This window comes from Kogia breviceps, chromosome 9, assembly GCF_026419965.1.
Source record: "Kogia breviceps isolate mKogBre1 chromosome 9, mKogBre1 haplotype 1, whole genome shotgun sequence".
Taxonomy (NCBI): Eukaryota; Metazoa; Chordata; class Mammalia; order Artiodactyla; family Physeteridae; genus Kogia; species Kogia breviceps.
Genome location: NC_081318.1, coordinates 20,149,529 through 20,172,098, shown reverse-complemented (window position 1 = coordinate 20,172,098; position 22,570 = coordinate 20,149,529). Strand labels below are relative to the sequence as shown.

At 39.2% G+C, this 22,570-nt stretch overlaps 1 protein-coding gene across 11 annotated transcripts in view; it reads right to left on the bottom strand.

The window, feature by feature from the left end:
• Positions 1 to 22,570, bottom strand: part of CHCHD3 (coiled-coil-helix-coiled-coil-helix domain containing 3) — a 429,385-nt gene that overhangs the window by 188,862 nt on the left and 217,953 nt on the right. For all 11 annotated transcript variants that reach the window (XM_059074418.2, XM_067042128.1, XM_067042130.1 and 8 more), the window contains one exon: positions 7,218 to 7,288. In XM_059074418.2, coding sequence (XP_058930401.1) covers positions 7,218 to 7,288 — 71 coding nt within the window. The remainder of the gene's footprint in view (positions 1 to 7,217; positions 7,289 to 22,570) is intronic.

Genomic DNA, 22,570 nt, shown 5'->3' with positions numbered 1-22,570 from the left:
TCTCAGCTTGAATGCCCTAAAGAGAGTGGCAGTTAAAATTTACATTTTACAGATGGAAGAGACAAGTCAAAGGTGGAATAAATAACCTGCCTGAGGAACTGGGTGTTCTAAATAACTGGGACTCTGTTTCAGCTAAATGGGTATTTGCTATTGGACAAACTCTACTGGGTACATGAAATACTGTGGAAGTTGACATGGGTGAGTTGATGTTTAAAAAACAAAAACAACAAACAATCCTATACTGCTAACCGGGCAATTATAACCAAGTGTACGCAGAAGGCATACAGGTATATTTACTTTTTCTAGAATTTAGCCTCTTCAATTGCTAAGTCTCTTACTGAATAATCAAGACGTTGCTTGGCTCTAAGGACCATAGGGAATAAGATGTCGCCACTGCAGCTGCTATATTTCCTGCTCATAGCCCTTCAAATTAAAAAAAGGGGGGAAAAGGCCCAATACAAATGCAGAATTTAATTAGTTAGTAAAAGCCCCAATCCTTGCTCGAAGCCCTGTTCTTCCTGTAATATCGCATTCTTTTCTTCTTATGTAAACTTTTCAGTAGAGAGAAGACATCTTTATAATACAATAACTCGAGTTATACTGTAACTGCTGGTAACGTAACTCCTGCATTAGAAAAGCCAGCATGTTCAAGTAATGTTGTTTTAATACAATTTGCGTTCAGCAGAAACCAAGTCAACTTGGTCACTGAGAATTTGATCAATGTGAATTAGTGTCTTACTGAGATAAACCATTTGATCATTTAGAAACTGATCAACGAGAATCAGAGATAAAACATTTATCATGTACATTTGGTATATCAGAGCCATTCACACAGCACTAAAGTAGGTTATAAGCAGACATCGATAAGTGTTAGAGACAATGTGCAGGGCAACTGTCAGCTGCAGATACAAATACATGTCTGACAGCATACAACTGTAATCCTTTTGATAAGGCAAGTTACTCAATGAGGCAGCTGGAGTCACTGAAAAATTATAGGAGCTCAGCTTTGAAAAATCTAGAAAGAAGCACAGCAATGCTGAAACACTGCAAACTTTGGAAATAAGTTTTAATTAAAAGTTTAAGCAGAATGGGAAGTAACATAAATTTACTTGGCTAAACTTCTATAAGAGTTTTAAGACTATTAATCAGAGTAAACTTTGTACCTGCAGGACAATTAGTTCTATTAATCTAATATTTCCAAATTGAAGTCACATTGACATTCAAGCACACTGGCTTATGCATCTAACAGAATTATAAATTTGCCAGCCAAAACCTTATTTAATTATTTTACAGCCAATTAAGCAGGATCTTTAAACACTGTTGCTTAAAACTGTCCATAATCCACATGTGTAATTACAGAGAACACGAGAAACACCTGCTGATACCACTGGCGTGTCATCCTGAGCTTCACTAACTCATTCGTAGTGCAGCTATTAAAATCACACACCCTAAAGAGAAACTAAACAGCACTGCCAAAATGAAACCCTAATAAAACCAAGAACATTTTAAAGAGAAAGAATTTTACACTGAAGCAAACCTTTGACTATATAGTGATACTTTAAAAAGCCATTTTATCTGTAAGAGTTTTGCATAGCATTCCACAGAAACTCTACAATCACCTAAACTCCTTCCACAGGGTAACTAATCTTTTAATACATTACAAGGATAACCCAGGCTTCTTCCATGAGCCTAAATTTATAAGTCAGGTTTCAACAACTTCATTCAAGGATAAAAGTGAAAACCCCTTCTAACGTCTGGCACACAGAGGAGCATGACCAGTGTTCACATCCAATTGCACAGAACCATACTCCTTTACGAGTGCTTCATCTTTCAAAGATACTGAAGCCAAGTTGAAAAGTTATACCTCTAATAAAATCAGTCCAAAATATTTTTGAGAGATCTGTGTCACTTCCCATATATATTTTTATGGAAGATAGAACTGGCCACTTCATTATCTAAAAGAAAACATGGGAGTGAAAGATCAATCGTCTTTGAAATGCTTTTGTTTGATATTACATTGTCTTCACAAGGTTTACACTGCCTTTTGCTTTACAATTGCTTGATGTTTGTTTTTATACTTTAAAAACAATTTGTGGGGCTTCCCTGGTGGCACAGTGGTTGAGAATCTGCCTGCCGATGCAGGGGATATGGGTTCGTGCCCCGGTCCGGGAAGATCCCACATGCCGCGGAGCGGCTGGGCCCGTGAGCCATGGCCGCTGGGCCTGTGCGTCCGGAGCCTGCGCTCCGCAACGGGAAAGGCCACAACAGTGAGAGGCCCGCGTACCACCAAAAAAAAAAAAAAAATTTGTGTGTACATAACACTATGGTAACATTTCCTTTCTGTGGGTGTGGTATACTGACCCCAATCCACTGAAGGCAATTGGATTCTGATGCTGACTAAAAAACAGAGCCCCTGTGGCACTCTGTGCATACACCCCTTATTCTGTCTGTCCATCCTGACAGCTCTGGCACACATCCCTTTGGGGGCTGTCCTGTCATGAGAGCTTTATATGCTGTCTCCTGGCTGGACTGTGAGCTCCCCAAGGGTAAGAACTCTCCCTAATGTTCTTTTGGGAAGTTTTAACATCATCTAGATTTCGTTTGGAACCAGATACAGAAATCTCCCCTACGGTGCACAGTTTCATGAGTTGGACACGATAATAAAATAATAATATCATCATAATAATACATAATAAAAAATAAAATCTAGTATTTATTGAGCATTTACTTTGTGCTAGACCTGTGCTAAGCACTATCAATGTAACATTTAATATAACATTTTGCTTAATTACCTACAAGTTAGAATATAAGGATTAATACTGAACATAATTTTCAGTAGCTGAGTTATAACATGGTACTACCGCCACATAACTAACTCAGAACTGACACCATAACTTGCTCTATTTAACAGTTAATAACAAAGGGTGATAAAGGTGATATGAAGTGTTTATAATGACTGTTTCAGTTAAGCTGGGAAAAGAAAAGGTATACCTTTTGTATAAAAGCTAGATGTAAAAAATACATGTATCACTGGATTTACCCAGTGATTTGGGTTTTATAGCCAAAATTTTAAAGCTATTTTGGGGAAAAAGTTCTTGCAGGAAAATAAACGGCACACATTCTTGATCCCAAATTACTTAATTTCCATTGAAAAAAGAAATAGTTAAGTTTTAATAATTTGATATTTATTAGGGATACAATTATCTCATCACAGTAGAACCAACTGTGGATTTTTTTTTTTTTTTTTTGGTGGTACGCGGGCCTCTCTCTGTTGTGGCCTCTCCTGTTGCGGAGCACAGGCTCCGGACGCGCAGGCTCAGCGGCCATGGCTCACGGGCCCAGCCACTCCGCGGCATGCGGGATCCTCCCAGACCGGGGCACGAACCCGCATCCCCTGCATCCGCAGGCGGACTCCCAACCACTGCGCCACCAGGGAAGCCCCCAACTGTGGATTTTTACAAAGCTTTGGGTTATTAAATTTCTGTCTTATTCTTGCCCTCCTCTGATGAGCTCTAAGCTCCACACTGATAAGACTCCACCTATCTCCTTCATGGCTGTATATTCAGAATGCAGGGGAGGGCATGTTGCATAGAAGCACTATGAATGAATGATGTGTTGATAAAATAGGGGAAAAAATTCCATTAAATCTAAAGTGTTTTACTGGTTTACCGCGAAACTATAAAGTGAGGGACTGAAGTGTGAGTTAATATTTAAGCCTCCCTAAAATAATTCCATTAGCTATCCTGCAGGATGCCCCAATATAACTGTTGTTCACCACATGTGGCCTCAAATGCTCAGAGCATTCTTTATTCTTTCTCTTTACAGTGATTTTATGTGACCCCCCCCCCATCAGGTGTATAATAGTGCCCTTGAAATTGCAATTTAAAAGGCTTCCATCTCCTGTAACCAAGACGTATCCAAATGAATCCTTCCATCAGATAAAATTAACTAAATCCTCCTCCAAGTCCTTCAGAGTTTGCTGTCCAAGAGGAACTGCTCAGTTCAGCTCGGTCAGGCAATAGAATGAATTCAGTACTCTGCCTTCTTGCAAAAGACTGAAGATGTCATGATTACACGAGGTGCTCAAGTTTCTAAGGAGAAACAAAATTCCGCTGAGCAATCTCTGTGTCTTCAAAGATGGTAAACATCTCTTACATCCAAAGCACTATCACTTCCTTGGTGTGACACTAATGAACTCAATGCAAATCAAACTACGATATTCTAGGAAGCTCACGCTAGCAGGTCGTAGCTGAAAAAAATGACATAATGAAAGTCACTTTCTGCAAAAAGTAGCTTTGAAATTCCTGGGTTTTTTGTTTGCACTGGAGTTGGCCAAACTGCAAAGTCTGAGGGCAGAGTCCCCAAGACTGTCCTCACTTCTAGCATCATCTGCAAGTTCAAGGGGTTCCCAAACCACCCTAAGCTTTGATAATCTGATAAAAGGACTCACAGAACTCACTAAAGCTATTAAGCTCAAGAGTGATGGCTTATTATGGGAAATGATACAGAGAGTCAGCCAAAGGAAAAGAAACCAAACTCTGAGAGGGTTCCAAATGCAATGTTCCCACTCTCCTCAGGATGCATTTCCCTCCTGGTATCAGTGTGTAACGAATGCAGAGTAGTATCAACTAGGGACGCTCACCCAAACTTCAGTGTCCTGAGTTTCACTGGAGCCTCATCACACATTCTTGCCTGACTGATTGCCCCTGTGGCTGAATTCAGTCTTTGGCACCGGGCTGCTGCTACATGTCACAAGGGGCCCATCATGAATAATAAGACATTTCTTTCACTTGGGAGATTCCAAGGGTTTAGAGGTTTGCCCCAGGAGCTAGGTACAAGGGCCAGAGCTCACTCTGGGAAAGGCCAAACTGTTTACTACACCAGATTGGAGAAGGATCTAATAAAGAATAATACCTTCTAAAGATTAAAAGAGAATGATGCTGCTGAGGCTCTGCTTAAAACTAAGTCCAAATTACAGGTCCATGCTGTCTTGGAGAAGGTAAGTCATTATGACTTTTACTTCTGTGCTACATGCAGCCTCCCATTCTGCAGTAGGCTAGCCCAGGCTGAATGACATGGCAGCTGGGCATGGCTTCAGAAGAGATATTCTTTTCATCTAAAATCAGACTTCTCTCTCTATGAAATTCAGCTTCCACCAATTTTCCAATAAACTAAGCTCATATTTCTGTTTCTCTGTTATCCCTTCCATCCAAGTGTTATGGGCTGAACTGTGCCTCCCCCAGAATTCATATGTTGAAGTCCTAATGCCTGGTACTTCAGAAAGCAAATTTGGACAGAGGATTTTTAAAGAGGTAAGTTAAAATGAAGTCATCAGGATGGGCCCTAATCCAATGTGATTTATAAGAGAAGGAGATTACGACACAGATGCAGAGAGGGAAGACCATGTAAAGACAGCCATCTGCAAGCAAAGGAGAAACCAACCCTGCTTACACCTTGATCCTGAACTTCCAGCCTCCAGAACTGTGAGAAAACAAACTTCCGTTGCTTAAGCCAGTCAGTCTGAGGCAGCCCTAGCAAACTAGTACACCAATTAATCACTAATTCATGTCTAATCTCTCGGTGACTTTTGCATCCATCTCCTCCTTTTCTCTTTCACTTATAGAGATATGGCATCTGGTATCTCTGGCTTTTTTTTTTTTTCCCCGCACGCCTCCAATCAAACCTCACATCAACTATCAGACTAATTCCTAAAGGACAACAGAAATTGGGGTACTCACCTGGTCAAACACCTTCCAATGCCTTCTGGCTAAATGTTAAGACCAACTTCTTAGCCCAGCAGCTAATGAACGACCCTTACAACCTTTCCAGCTGTATCCCGCACTAGTCTCTGTGAGTCACACTACTGCTCTTGACTAGTTTGTCACCCAACTACTGAAGATGTCTCCGTTTTGAATACCTTTCCTTCCTGACTATTCAATACTCTTCTTCAAGCCTCAACTAAAATACCGTCTTCTTTATGATGACTTCATAGATCATTCTAGTCAGAATTGATCTTCTTTAACTTAAATTTTAGTTATTTGTATAGCTATCATCTGACAAGGAAGAAAGACCTAGGGTGCCAAGTCAAAGGTTCTCACAGTACAGAGACCAAAGGTTTAAAAAACATTGCTTTAACATTAATGGCAAGCATAAAAACCTAACTTTGAGAATACGTATGTAGAGTGCCTTTTAAAATCAAGTCTATCCAATACCATATCTAAATTCTGAAGATAGCACATTAACCTTTAAGAGTGAGACTTATGGCTCATTTTTAGAAGGCCTTTCCCAACTGCCCCTAAAGAGATAATTCACTAAGGAAGACTAGAGGGTTTTCGTCTATTTAAAGATACCTCATACCATCTTAAAAAAAAATTTTTTTTTAATCAGCATTAAAATAACACCAATATCCATTACCACACAAACTGCACTATAGCAGAAAGTAACAACATTCTACCTTAGGGTTTAATCATTTTATCAAATGTTTATAAACACGCCAAGGAAGGAGGTCAGAGCCCAATGCACTCTTTCAACTAAACCTGTCACAGCACCTTTCTGTGCTTCACTAATTTGCACAAGTGTGACTGACAGAGGTTACACAGCAGAACTATTTATACACTCAGGAAAATTCTGAACGATGTTTTTTTGCCTAATGTGCGTGCTGGAAGCAAAGGGAAAGTACAGGGCTATGGGTCGCAGACACTCTGATCCATCAATTACAGAACATTCATTTAAACAGTCCAAGGTTTAACACAGGTAGCAATTTAACATCACCCTCATAATCAAGGGCAAGGTAAAGCCTGTGATTTAAATGCTTTCAAGGTACATGTGAAGAAATGAAAACAGCTTAAACGGGAGGAAGGCAGATACCCAAAATTTGGACATGCCCATCATTTTACGATACACAAGTGAATGATTGCTGTGTTTCTATTCATAGAGATAGCAATTTAACATCACCTTCATAATCAACAGTATCGTATCATATAATATTCCAAATGAAAATTCTATCACCATTGCTTTCAATTTCCCCTGAGTTCATAAAATTGAGTTGCAACACACTGTCATCAAATGCCCATTCCTTGCATTTGAATTCCGCTAGAGCAACATGGATCCAAACACTTTTCCAAGTATTCCAGAGGGCTAACATATCAAAGAGCAATAAAGGTGTATTTTCATCTTGTCAAGAAGGGTAAATAATGATAATACTATTAAAAACTTACTTGAACTTTGCTTCCACCTCCTCAGCAGCTTTCTGGTATTGCTCAGTGGTGACTCTGTAGAACTCTGAGCTCTGTGGATAAAGATCGATAGCAGAACTTTCACTATCCAAGAGGACAAAATGTGTGCAAGACCTACGATTTCAAAAAATACATGAAATCTTGTGTCGGCCACTCAAGCAGTAGGAGAAAGATTTCTTGCACGGTAGCATGAATACTTACAAAAATACATGTAAAGCTACCCATTTAATAACAGTATAGCTGTTGGTATACAGGCTGTAACTAAAGAGTAAATGTTCACAGTTGTAATTCATCATTATTTGATACTTCTGAGAAAATTCCTAACACATTTTTGAAAGATTATTTTGATCTCCCTTATTTGGAATCCACCACTGCAAGATCAAAAGACACTTTGATTGAATATGATATTCACACACCATACTTACCTATTATTTCAGTGTTCCACCTAGGATATTAAAGGATCATTTCTTTTACAGAGTACATTTATCCTCAAGATGGATTCTTGGGCTTCCCTGGTGGCGCAGTGGTTGAGAATCCGCCTGCCGATGCAGGGGACTCGGGTTTGTGCCCCGGTCCGGGAAGATCCCACATGCCGCAGAGCGGCTGGGCCCGTGAGCCACGGCCGCTGAGCCTGCGCGTCCGGAGCCTGTGCTCCGCAACAGGAGAGACCACGATAGTGAGAGGCCCACGTACCGCAAAAAAAAAAAAAAAAAAAGATGGATTCTTTATGGAGTAGAGTTTGTTCTATCATCTCCATATGACCACAAGAGTATCAACATTTATAACAAATTAATCAGTAAGAACAGGGGTGCAGATTTAGGTAATTTTTATTTAAAAAATGTTTCAATATTACATAAATGAACACATAAGCAACATAAATCAAGTTGTAAGAGCAAAGTAATGCCTTTTCTGGGGCAGCAAAATTAAAAATGATCCATTCTGGCTAGCTACTGTGAAACCTGTCTTTCTGCAGAGGGTGGCCTAAATGACCCTATGAGCCTTCAGACTCCATGAAATACCCTGCAAAATGCATCACAGTGCAAAGCAACAAACTGCAGTGGACCCCAAAATGCGGTCTACTGTGCCCCTTCATTACCTAATCACTCAGGTTTCACATGCATGACTTGGGGTAGTTTATTTTTTAATAAATCACTGTTGGTAAGAAAATGAAAATGAAATCCTCTCCACACCAGTGACCCCTTTGCATTTAACAATCTGGGTTGCCCAATGACAGTCACATCCAGGTTTGTTGGATGCAGATAAAATCAATAGGTATGTGATTAGACAGCAGACTCAGGACGGCTGGCAATGGACGGGTCACCATTTGAGATGATGAATGGCTCTCTATCAACCTAGAGTGCCCTATGATGCTAACATTTACTATAATCTTATTTGGGCTGCGATTTATCTTTCTTGCACCTGATCAATAAAGATGAACAGAACAGTTGTAAGGATCGATTGTAATTTTTTATCATTTTCAAGCACGAAGGTGTATTTCTGACATGAAGACAATATTTACGTGTACTGCTTCTGCATTTTTAAAGACTGCAATGTGAGTGATCAACTGCACCAGTCCACAGGCCGAGAAGTTTTAATTCATTGGTAGGTCTCGGGCTATCAAAAAGCTATTTGTCTTTTAACTTTAGGTTGTGTCGCTCCTTCCTATCAGTTCCACTTATGAGGTTTTTCTTTCCTTTAAAATACACACCAGTCACGACGCGCTCTTTTGCAATGTTTGGTTTCAGCTTTTCTTTGAACGCTTCTAACAAAGAGGGCAGCAAAAAGGCAGTTATAATGGACCACTAACAATGACGAGAAACTCCCCACATTACTATGATGAACTGTCAAACAGGCATTATGTTACTGAATCACCCATTAAAATGCCAGCAAAACAAAATATTTTTGCTCATTTTAAGCACTGAAACTGTAACGTCTGGACAGAGCCAGGACCAGACTGAAAGATCTGGTCTCTGACTCTGTTCAGTGACCCTGAGCAAACAACCTCCCTCAGCTTCTGTTCCAGTGTTCCTAATCTGTAAAATATGGATGATACTAGCCCTGCTTATCTCTTCCAAAGCTGTTGTAGAAATCAAATAAGATCGGCAAGAGAGCTAAGAAACCTGCTCAGTGTTTTTGCAGGGTAAGATATAACATCCAAATAAAAGAATTCTGGAGGAAAAGAACTAATTTGGGCAATTCTATTCTGGGTACAAATTCAAAATTATCAATATAGAATGATATACAAAAGCAACACTTCTGCCATAATATAAATTAGAGAGCTCCCTTTTGCTCTGTAATGCCAAATGCAGATTAAATTGCTAACTTTGTCAAACTTTTTCCTTCAATGTTAAACACACCAAAAAACCCTGTACCTGTGGTGCCTGCAAACCTAGAATATAATTTCTTAAAGTTTTAGGCTTATTTATGCTCCATATTTCTAGCTCAGTGACCAGTTTCTGACACTGCATAAATGTAACAAAGAAAAGTCCCAAAGAGGCAACACCACATAACTAAGAAACACAAATATGCCCAACATCTATATGTAGATGGTGTTTAATTCATTAAGTATTTACTTATTCATTCAACAAAATTAAATCCTTATTATCCCAATAAGTCCATCTTGGAGAACTAGATCCTCAAAAAGCTTTCCATCTGCTACAGGAGAAAAGAAAAATAATTATAATAAAAGGTCACAAATGTTAAGCTAAAAGTGGTAAATAGTGTTAATGGAGTTCAGAAAAAGTAGAGATCTCTTTTGACCTGAGAAAATACTTTTAAAAATGAACAACTATGCAAAAAACAAAACAAAACCCCAAACCAAAAACATTCCCAACATGTCTGCCAGCAGGAGAAAGGATAAATATATACTAGGTATTCATAAAATGGATATCTATCTATACAGTGATGAAAAAGAATGAATCAGACATACATGTGGGGCAAAAAAAAGCAAGTTGTAGATATGATACAGTACAATGCAATTTATGTTACTTTGGATGAAAAAGGGCAAAAAATGAAACAGGATCAGTAAAGAGCAAATTCTATGGATTATCTCTAAGTGGTGGCAGTTATGTGTGGGTGGTAAAAGAGGATGAGAGGGTCAGAGTGCCATAAAGGAAGGGAACAGGGGGACTTCACTGCACTGTCATGTTTTCAAAAATGAGGTGTGGTACCCATCCAGGAGTTACACTGGTCATAAATACTTTGTAACACATACAAAAATTGCGTTACTCCCCCTCACTCCCCAAAGGTGCTAATCAACAACAACAAATGCTTCAGTAGAACTAGAATATAAAAGTACGTTGTGGGGAATCCATGTTGAAGAGGCAGTTAGCTGAGTGGAGATAGATTCTCGAATGCTAAGCTACTGCAGTGTTTACACATTACTAAACAAAAGTACCTTTTTCTCAACTTTGTCTTATGTAATCATTTTAGACTTACAGAAAGGGGGCAAAAGTAGAAGAAGGTTCCCGTATATACTTCACTCAGCTTCCCTTCATGTCAAGACCTTAGATGATCACAGTACAATTATCAAAACTAATAAGCTAACAATGTCACAATACTAGAGACTAGCAGCAACTAAATGACAGACTTTATTTGCATTTTTCAAAATTTCCTTCTTTTTCTATTCCAGGATCTAGTCCCGGGCCCTGTGTGGCATTCAGTTGTCACGGTTTCCTTGTGCCCTCTCATCTGTGACAGCTCCTCAGTCCCACCTTCTCCTTGATGACCTCAACACTCCCGAAGAACACTGGTCAGATGTTTCGTAGAATGACGCGCAATTTGGGCCCGTTAGATGTTTTCTCATGATGAGACTGACCCTATCATGCGTTATAGGGAAGGATACCACAGAAGTGATGTGCCCTTCTCCACACACTGCATCCCGGGCTACGTAGATCGTTTTACTGGTGCTGTTGATGTTGACCACTTGATTAAAGTGGTGCCTAAGGGTTTCTCCATACCAAAGTTACTATTTTTCCTGCTGTAATCAATATCTTACAGGAGATTCTCTGAGATTATGCAAATACACTGTTTCACCTTAAACTTTTGCCATCAGTTTTTTTTTTTTTTGCATCCATTGTTTGCAGCAAGGATTTCTGAGGTGTTCTAATGATGCATTAATTTTTAAATGACATTATTGCATATTTAGACCTTACTGATATAATGACAATCTTCATGGACTCTCCTGCTCAATAATGAAAACAGTAGCCTCAGAGAAAAAGCCTTCAAACACAAAAATCTTCAAAGAGTGCGTAGCTATTCTTAGAAAAGTATAAATTCCCTACAGCCTGATTAAGAAATATGGACAGGAGGTAAACATGGAGCCATAGAGGGGCAGACCTGAGTCAGGCAAAGCGCGCGCGCCTCCCCTATTCACTGTCAATAACTGAGAGGGCCTAGATTTGCACTGTGGGAACCTCCCTCCTGCTACACAGGGCAATCTTTATCACCGTAAAGAGGTAACTGTCCACTGTCGGGAGGAAGAGGCAGACGGGCTACTGCAAGGATTGGGAAAAAGGGGGAAGGGGTGAGTGGTTTCAGATGCCCCTTCAGGGGCTGCCTGAGCTCCAGATCCAGGTTTTCAGGAAGTTGCCCCAACTCCTGCCCTTCTATTTTGTGGGCCCTTGGGAAAAGGAATGGGGACCACCCACTTCAGAACCATCTGCAGAGTCTGTGAAACTGCAGACTCCTGGGCCACACCCTGAACCTCTGAGCGTGCGGCCCAGAAGCTGCAAGCTAAGAAGCATCTCAATGACTCTGAACACACACGAAGTCTGGACACTACTGGGTTTCTAGAACAATGAAAGGATAATAAAAATTACTGTTTGGCGTACCATTCCAAGTGAAAAATCAGTGTTTTTGAAGAATTATGGCAAAACTATTTACCACAACTAAACACAGCTATAATTTTTACAAAGATGCACCAAATTGGGGAGTCTGCTGGCATTGCCCACAAGTCACTGATGGACCCAAAACCGCCCAAGAGCTCTGACTCTTGCCTTCCACTGCTGCAACGTTCTTCCTCTGAACCAGTACTCACAGGCAGCAGAAGTACCGTAATTTTCAGAAGCGTTGCTTTCGTTATCTGTGTTGTCTTGAGATGGCCATAGGTTGTACATGCTGCTATTTTCATTTACTAATTGTAAATTACTGTTACTTTAATGTCATCCTTGTAACTAAATTTGTGCTTATTTGGTTAACCAACCCTACAGCTTGTAGTAGTACATACTTACATTAATTGTATTTTTGTCTGATCATTTTCTATAATAGTCAAATTTTAAGACCTGTGTGGTCAGTGTTTCTAATAAGTAACATCCACACTGCTATTTTCAAAGAAGATGGAGATATATACACAGACACACAGACACAGACACACACACACACACACACACACACACACACACACACACACACACACACACACACACACACACACACACCCTCCAAACACTGCTGCACTGTAGACAAGCAGTATGAGAGAAACCACCGGGTGAGATGACCTTAAATAAAGAGACTCAAAAAGAAGAGGTAGAGGAGGTGCCGGTGATCTGACAGGGGGGCCTTTCAATGAATGATCACTGCTTTGGACACGGCCACATTATTTCTATGCCAGTGAGGTCCTTTACAAGCTAAAATTCAAAAATTCTTCATTCATATTCATTCTGCATAGTTTCCTGCTCCATTAATGGCAGGAAAAATACTTGACATGATTTGTCCAGCGGTGATATGAATTTGTGGCAGGTAAATGTGATTTAAATCAAATATTAAAAGTCTAATTCATTAGTTTCTTCCTTTAAAACATGAATTCTTATTTGATACAAGCATAAGACATGTTTTCCACCAAGATTCTCTTTGAGAAGGTAGATCTTATAAATTCAAAGTAGAATGACAGTATCTTTCAGTTATTTTAGCACTACCAAAAATTTGATTAAAGGCTTATCTATTTTTTTGTCAAAGACAAGTGAAAGGAGTTGTAGGAGGTGAACTATCCGCAAAATAACATCATTCTAGATCTGGGAGATGTTTCTGTCACCTATATTAGAGGACAATGCGTCACTGGAAACAACAGGCATTTTCGTTTTCTATATCAAAATATCTTCCAACCTAAGGCACCAGGAACCAGTTACTAAATACACAGGCAACAAACTGAGTTAGGGTGACTGAATGCTCCACTGAACATAACTTTTAAAACGTTTCATTTAAAACACATGAATATGCTGTCCACGACACTCTGCACTTAGGTGAGTGATGCTTAGCAGAACAGCGAGGTGGTGGAGAGCATGCACTTTGGAGCCAGACTGAGAAGTCACAGCTCCACCCTTGTAGAATGGAACACAAGAGCTGTCCACCATCTGTGGAAAGGGGAGGGTAACACTAAAGACCAACAAGACTCTTTGGGGGATTAAATATGATAATTCGTATAAAGCTCTTCGAATACTCTGCAACAACCTAAATGGGCAAAGAATTTGAAAAGGAATAGATACAAGTATATGCATAACTGAATCACTTCACTGTACACCAGAAACTAACACATTACTGTCAATCAACTCTACTCCAATATAAAGGAAAAAGAAAAAAATAAACAGTTCAGGCAGTGAGAGAATGAGCTTCTGTAAGCGGCCTTGACATTCCTCCTCAAAAATCTTTAAAAAAAAGAGCAAAATCTAGCAAAAAATAAATATATAAATCCCCCCCCCCAAAAGTCCACAAATAATAAGTGCTGGAGAGAGTGTGAAGAAAAAGGAACCCTCCTACACTGTTGGTGGGAATGTAAATTTGTACAGCCACTATGGAGAAGAGTACCGAGGTTCCTTTAAAAACTAAAAATACAGTTACCATATGATCTTGCAACCCATTCCTGGGCATATATCTGGAGAAAATGCTAACTCCAAAAGATATATTTACGCCTATGTTCATAGCAGCACTATCTACAACAGCCAAGACATAGAATCAACCTAAATGTCCATCAACAGATGAATGCATAAAGAAGATGCAGTACACATCTACAATGGAATATTACTCAGCCATAAAAAGGAGTGAAATGATGCCATTTGCAGCAACATGGATGAACCTAGAGATTATCACATTAAGTAAAGTAAGTCAGACAGAGAAAGACAAATATCACATGATATCACTCACATATGGAATCTGAAAAAATGATACAAATGAACTTATTTCCAAAGCAGAAATAGACTCAAAGACACAAAAAACAAACTTATGGTTACCAAAGGGGATAGTGCGGGCGGGAGTGGGGGGAGATAAATTAGGAGTTTGGGATTAACATACACACACTACTATATATAAACGAGGTAATCAACAAAGACCTACTAGATAGCACAGGGAACTCTACTCAGTATTTTGTAATAACCTAATAGAAAAGGATCTGATAAAGAACATAAATATATATGTATACCTGAAACACCTTGTGGTACACCTGAAACTAACACAACATTGTAAATTAACTATACTTCAATTTTTAAAAAAACATGTTTTTTATTATGATGACCTGATATGCATTAAAACTTTACTCAGAGCAATTAAAAAAAAACCACAATAAGGACCAACAAGACTCTTTGGGGGATTAAATACAATAACTCATATAAAGCTCTTTGGGGCTTCCCTGATGGCGCAGTGGTTAAGAATCCACCTGCCAATGCAGGGTGCACAGGTTCGAGCCCTGGTCCAGGAAGATCCCACGTGCCACGGAGCAACTAAGCCTGTGTGCCAAAACTACTGAGCCTGTGCTCTAGAGCCTGAGAGCCACAACTACTGAGCCACGTGCCACAACTACTGAAGCCCACGCGCCTAGAGCCCATGCTCTGTGACAAGAGAAGCCACCACAATGAGAAGCCTGCACACTGCAAGGAAGAGTAGCCCCTGCTCACCACAACTAGAGAAAGCCCGCGCGCAGCAACCAAGACCCAATGCAGCCAAAAATTAATTTTTTTAAAAAAAGCTTTGAATAGTACCTGGGACAACATACGGTGAGCACTATAGGAATGCTACCCATTATTAAAATTTATTTGAACATTATTCAAATAGTAAAAAAAAAAAAAAAAAAAAAAAAAAGTACACAGTGTTTGGTAAATTTTTTCAAAACCCATTTTAACAAAAATTTAAATCTTTTAAAAACAAAAATCTTTTCTTCCATTAAATCAAACATTACTGAATTTTTATTACATTGCTCATCTGTTCTGTTTTTCTGTGTGTGTATACATTCACACATATGGTGACACTAACTAGCCCATATAAAAATCAAACCAATAACTTTTGACCTTATCCCAATGAAATCCAATTAACTAAATTCAATAGCAAAGTACCTTAATGTGAAGACTTCCCAGGGCCTTTTTACTACGCACTGTAAACCTCCAATACGAGAAATACTGTTCATGATGACTCCCAAACTGATTTCCTCATGGAACCTTTTTAAAATGGATCATCTTGAGGGAACAAAATCCCCTTAAATGGTCCATGTGCAATGCTGATTTAAAGAAAAGTCCAAACACTATTTCAATCCTGCACTTCTTGACGTGTAACTTTTCCCACCTCAGAGCAACATTTTCTTATGGGTTATTTTTAAAACTAATGTTCAAAAGATAAGAGTAGAAACTGGTGATATTGGAAAATGATTCCAGAACTGATGACTGATGGCATCACTTTTTATTAAGTGCTAATAAAAAGGAAATTGCTATCTTGAATCTTCAAAATTTGAGATAAAGTCCTTTAAGAAAATTATTGCTCACCTCCCCCATTTCCTCAGAGCCCTGGGGCAGACTGCAAGAATGATCACAATTCTTTTCTTTTTAAAATTTATTTATTTAATTTATTTACTTTTGGCTGCGCTGGGTCTTCATTGCTGCACGTGGGCTTTCTCTAGTTGTGGCGAGTGGGGGCTACTCTTCGTTGTGGTGCGAGGGCTTCTCATTGTGGTGGCTTCTCTTGTTGCAAAGTGCGGGCTCTAGGTGTGCAGGCTCAGTAGTGGTGGCGCACGGGCTTAGTTGCTCCGTGGCATGTGGGATCTTCCCGGACCAGGGCTCGAACCCTTTCCCCTGCATTGGCAGGCGGATTCTTAACCATTGTGCCACCACGGAAGTCCCTGGTCACAATTCTTTACTCTTTTCTATATTCATGTCCTTTGGTAACACTTTATAGCTTCCCTCATCGTGAAAGGGCAAAGTCTATTTCCCCACCCCTTCAATCCAGGCTGTGCTTGTGACCTGCTCTGGCCAACAGAGTGTGACAGACGTGATGAAGTGCCAGTTCTAAACCCAGGAGTCTCTCCTGGAACCCTGCCCAGGTGCCACAGCAATAAGCCCAAGCCAGCCTGCTGGGGAAGGAGAGACTACAAGTCTTCCCCGCTGAGGCCATCCTAGACCAGTCAAACCTCAGCCAACTCAGCAAGAGTGAGCCCAGCCAAGCCCAGAAGAACTGCCCAGCTGATAGCAGCCCAAATTGGTGACACACCTGCAGAATCATGAGGTAAATAAATGGTGACTGTTTGAAGCCACTAAGTTGGGGGTAGTTTCCTATACAGTAAAATTGAACTGATTTATGCCCTTTCTCTGTACTCTCACAGCACCAGAGACTTGTATCAAAGCACTTGCCACACTGTACCAGCAATGCTTGTTCACCTGTTGTCTCTTCAGCTGGCCCGTAAGTTCCCCCAAAGCAGGTATCTTGTCCCATTTATCATTATACTTAGAGCACTCAGTTCACGTGACACACAAAACGTACTGAAATAATGTCAGAGTGACCTATTCATCGTAAACTGCATTCCAACTTTTGCTCTTATTTAAAACAGGATGGGATAGAGACAAGGTTAAAGTAAATTAAATAATACAACATGGAAAAGGTGCACTACTACATTTATTATGTGTTTCCTACCAAATGGCAAACGCTTCAGTCTGCTTTGCTACATAAAAAGGAAAAGGATATTGCTGAGGACTGTGTTCAATTGCAGTAACAGTACAGTAATAGTTTAAGCTACAAACAGTGGCATAAGTAAGGGAGTTGCTTTTCCCGCGTAATAAGAAATCCAGACATTAGAAACCAGGGCTGATACAGGAGCTAAGGACATCATGAAATAACTAGGCCCTTTTCTGTATTCCTTTCTCTGCCACCCTTAGCAGTTGGCTTTTGTCCCCATGGTCTCAAGATAGCTGTCACACCACCAGTTATCATGCCCATGTTCTGAAGAAGGTAAAAAAGGGAAGAGAAAGCCTCTCCAGAGATTTCCACTCACATCTCTTTAGCCAGAATTATATATCATGCACAAGCCTGGCTGCAAGAGTCTGGGAAATTGAGTAATTCTGTTTTCTCACTTCTAGAGTAAAGAAAGAGAAGGACGGCATTTGCAATGGGTGTTTATTGAGCCAATTTATCATACCTGCCACAGACAGCAGAAGCGGCAGCACAAAACCATGCACAAAACAGTGTGGTAGATTTCTACATGCAAGCATTCTAATATTTCTTTCCGATCTCCCTTAAAGTTCTAACTTAGGGGGTGGGGGGATTTACCCATCTGGAATTCTGATATCCAAGACCAAAGTTTTTAGACAGTATAGGAAAGAAATGGGAATCAACAAGAACAGGCATCATTCCCAAATTTCTATGGGCTGGCTGTGACCCAAGTTTTTGAATGCATGGTATACTGCCATTTTCCATTTTCAAAGTCTCCGTTTAAAAGTGTGTTCTAAAATGCACGCGCACAGACACACATTATTGCTAGATTCGGAAAGCATCTTTTCAAGCTCTAAATTAGATCAAAAGAAAACATGCACACATTATTTTCTCAGGTCTGGAATCTTATTTCTGTTCTATTATAACTAATATGAGCACACCTGTTATCATATGAGAAAAGAACAAATCAAAATGGTCACAAGAAACATTTGCAAACTAGCTCTTTATAAAATGCTACACAACACAGCATACTGAGGTACAATTCTGGTGGCCTGACACTATTTCTCAGAGGAGACTGACACTCCTACGCACTGTCCATTCAGATGGTGGTGACTCTGCTTATGTTAGAAGAGTGAATGGGAGAAGGAGCAAGGCTGACCTTGGATATGAGCAGACTGACCGAAGGGGTGCATCTCCTCTCTCTAAGCTGATGTATAATTACCACCACCAACTGTCAGTCTCCATCCCTCCTATACCCAGCCAAACACAAGCGTTAGTCTATCTGGCTAGTTATTTCAAACAAAGGTCTAATGTGTACAAACACCAATAAAAGCCTTCCTATTGACCATGTCAATAAGAGCATTCCCACTGTTAAGTAGAGAGATTCAGAACTAACTTATTTACACTTTTTGTTGTAACACTCGCCCAGGAACTATGTTATAATCTGTAATCAGCTGGATGCAGGTAAGTATGCTTCCCCCAACATGAAAGCTAAGCATCTGGGGACATGATTTAATGCTGCAAATGCAGCGTGGATATAATTCCAGGTCCAGAAGCCCTGAAACAGTCATTTACTGTACGCCATCAGGAGGCCAAAAGGAGTTCATGCTTCCACAACCTTCCGGATCTTTTTACCAAATTACACAGAATCAGAGAGCCTCACTTTTCTCTACCACAACAATTTTAAGAGCTATAGAATTTTCATTTAAAAAGATCACTAATTATAGGCTGTCTACAGGAGACCTACTTCAGACCTAGGGACACATGCAGACTGTAAGTAAGGGGATAGAAAAAGATATTCCATGCAAATGGAAATCAAAAGAAAGCTGGAGTAGCAATACTCACATCAGATAAAATAGATTTTAAAATAAAGAATGTTACAAGAGACAAGGAAGAACACTACATAATGATTAAGGGATCATTCCAAGAAGAAGATATAACAATTATAAGTATATATGCACCCAACACAGGAGCACCTCAATACATAAGGCAACTGCTAATCGCTATAAAACAGGAAATCAACAGTAACACAGTACTAGCTGGGGACTTTAACACCTCACTTACACCAGTGGACAGATCATCCAAAATGAAAATAAATAAATAAAAAGAAAATACAGAAGCTTTAAATGACACAATAGACCGGACAGATTTAATTGATATTTATAGGACATTCCATCCAAAAACAGCAGATTACACTTTCTTCTCAAGTGCGCACGGAACATTCTCCAGGATAGATCACATCTTGGGTCACAAATCAAGCCTCAGTAAATTTAAGAAAATTGAAATTGTATCAAGTACCTTTTCCGACCGCAACACTATAAGATTAGAAATGAATCACAGGGAAAAAAACGTAAAAAACACAAACACATGGAGGCTAAACAATACGTTACTAAATAACCAAGAGATCACGGAAGATATCAAAGAGGAAATCAGAACATACCTAGAGACAAATGAAAATGAAAACACGACGATTCAAAATGTATGGGATGCAGCAAAAGCAGTTCTAAGAGGGAAGTTTATAGCTATACAAGCCTACCTCAAGAAACAAGAAAAATCTCAAATAAACAATCTAACCTTGCACTTAAAAGAAGTTGAGAAAAAAGAACAAACAAAACCCAAAGTTAGCAGGAGGAAAGAAATAATAAAGACCAGAACAGAAATAAATGAAACAGAAACAAAGAAAATAATAGCAAAGATCAATAAAACTAAAAGCTGGTTCTTTGAGAAGATAAACAAAATTGATAAACCATTAGCCAGACTCATCAAGAAAAAAGAGGGAGAGGACTCAAATCAATAAAATTAGAAATGAAAAAGGAGAAGTTACAACAGACACTGAAGAAATACAAAGCATCCTAAGAGACTACTATAAGCAACTCTATGCCAATAAAATGGACAACCTGGAAGAAACGGACAAATTCTTAGAAAGGTATAAACTTCCAAGACAGAACCAGGAAGAAACAGAAAATATGAACAGACCAATCACAAGTAATGAAATTGAAACTGTGATTAAAAATCTTCCAACAAACAAAAGTCCAGGACCACATGGCTTCAACAGGTGAATTCTATCAAACATTTAGAGAAGAGCTAACACCCATCCTTCTCAAACTCTTCCAGAAAATTGCAGAGGAAGGAACACTCCCAAACTCATTCCATGAGGCCACCATCACCCTGATACCAAAATCACACAAAGATACTACAAAAAAAGAAAATTACAGACCAATATCACTGATGAATATAGATGCAAAACTCCTCAACAAAATACTAGCAAACGGAATCCAACAACACATTAAAAGGATCAGACACCATGATCAGTTGGATTTATCCCAGGGATGCAAGGGTTCTTCAATATAGGCAAATCAATCAATGTGATACACCATATTAACAAGTTGAAGAATAAAAACCATATGATCATCTCAGTAGATACAGAAAGAGCTTTTGACAAAATTCAACACCTATTTATGATAAAAACGCTCCAGAAAGTGGACAGAGAGGGAACCTACTTCAACATAATAAAGGCCATATACGACAAACCCACAGCAAACATCATTCTCAATGGTGAAAAACTGAAAGCATTTCCTCTAAGATCAGGAACAAGACAAGGATGTCCACTCTCACCACTATTATTCAACATCATTTTGTAAGTCCTAGCAACGGCAATCAGAGAAGAAAAAGAAATAAAAGAAATACAATTCGGAAAAGAAGAAGTAAAACTATCACTGTTTGCTGATGACTGACACTATACATAGAGAATCCTATAAATGCCACCAGAAAACTACTAGAGCTTATCAATGAATTTGGTAAAGTTGCAAGATACAAAATTAATGCACAAAAATCTCTTGCATTCCTATACACTAATGATGAAAAATCTGAAAGAGAGATTAAGGAAACACTCCCATTCACCACTGCAACAAAAAGAATAAAATTACCTAGGAATAAACCTACGTAGGGAGACAAAAGACCTGGATGCACAAAACTATAAGACACTGATGAAAGAAATTAAAGATGATACCAACAGATGGAGAGATATACCATGTTCTTAGATTGGAAGAATCAATATTGTGAAAATGACTATACCACCCAAAGCAAATTACAGATTCAATGCAATCCCTATCAAAGTACCAATGGCATTTTTTACAGAACTAGAACAAAAAAATCTTAAAATCTGTATGGAGACACAAAAGACCCCAAAGAGCCAAAGTAGTCCAGTCTTGAGGGAAAAAAAACACAGCTGGAGGAATCAGACTCCCTGACTTCAGACTATACTAGAAAGCTACCGTAATCAAAACAATATGGTACTGGCACAAAAACAGAAACATAGATCAATGGAACTGGATTGAAAGCCCAGAGATAAACCCACACACCTATGGTCAACTAATCCATGACAAAGGAGGCAAGGATATACAATGGAAAAAAGACAGTCTCTTCAGTAAGTGGTGCTGGGAACACTGGACAGCTGCATGTAAAGGAATGAAATTAGAACACTCCCTAACATCATACTGAAAAATAAACTCAAAATGGATCAGAGACCTAAATGTAAGACCGGACACTATAAAACTCTTAGAGGAAAACATAGGAAGAACAACACTCTTTGACATAAATCACAGCAAGAAATTTTTTGATTCACCTCCGAGAGTAATGGAAATAAAAGCAAAAATAAACAAATGGGACCTAATGAAACTTCAAAGCTTTTGCACAGCAAAGGAAACCATAAACAAGATGAAAAGACAACCCTCAGAATGGGAGAAAATATTTGCAAACGAAACAACGGAGAAAGGATTAACCTCCAAAATATATAAACAGCTCATGAAGCTCAATATTAAAAAGACAAACAACCCAATCCAAAAATGGGCAGAAGACCTAAACAGACATTTCTCCAAAGAAGACATACAGATGGCCAAGAAGCACATGAAAAGCTGCTCAACATCACTAATTATTAGAGAAATGAAAATCAAAACTACAATGAGGTATCACCTCACACTAGTCAGAATGGGCATCATCAGAAAATCTGCAAACAACAAATGCTGGAGAGGGTGTGGAGAAAAGGAAACCCTCTTGCACTGTTGGTGGGAATGTAAATCGTTACAGCCACTATGAAGAACAGTATGGAGGTTCCTTAAAACCTAAAAATAGAATTACCATATGATCCAGCAATCCCACAACTGGGCATATACCTAGAGGAAACCATAATTCAAAAAGACACATGCACCCTAATGTTCATTGCAGCACTGTTTACGATAACCAGGCCATGGAAGCAACCTAAATGCCCATCAACAGACGAATGGATAAAGAAGCAGCAGTACCTATATACAATGGAATATTACTCGGCTATAAAAAGGAACAAAATTGGGTCATTTGTTAAGACGTGGATGGATCTAGAGACTGTCATACAGAGTGAAGGAAGTCAGAAAGAAACAAATAATGTATATTAATGCATATAT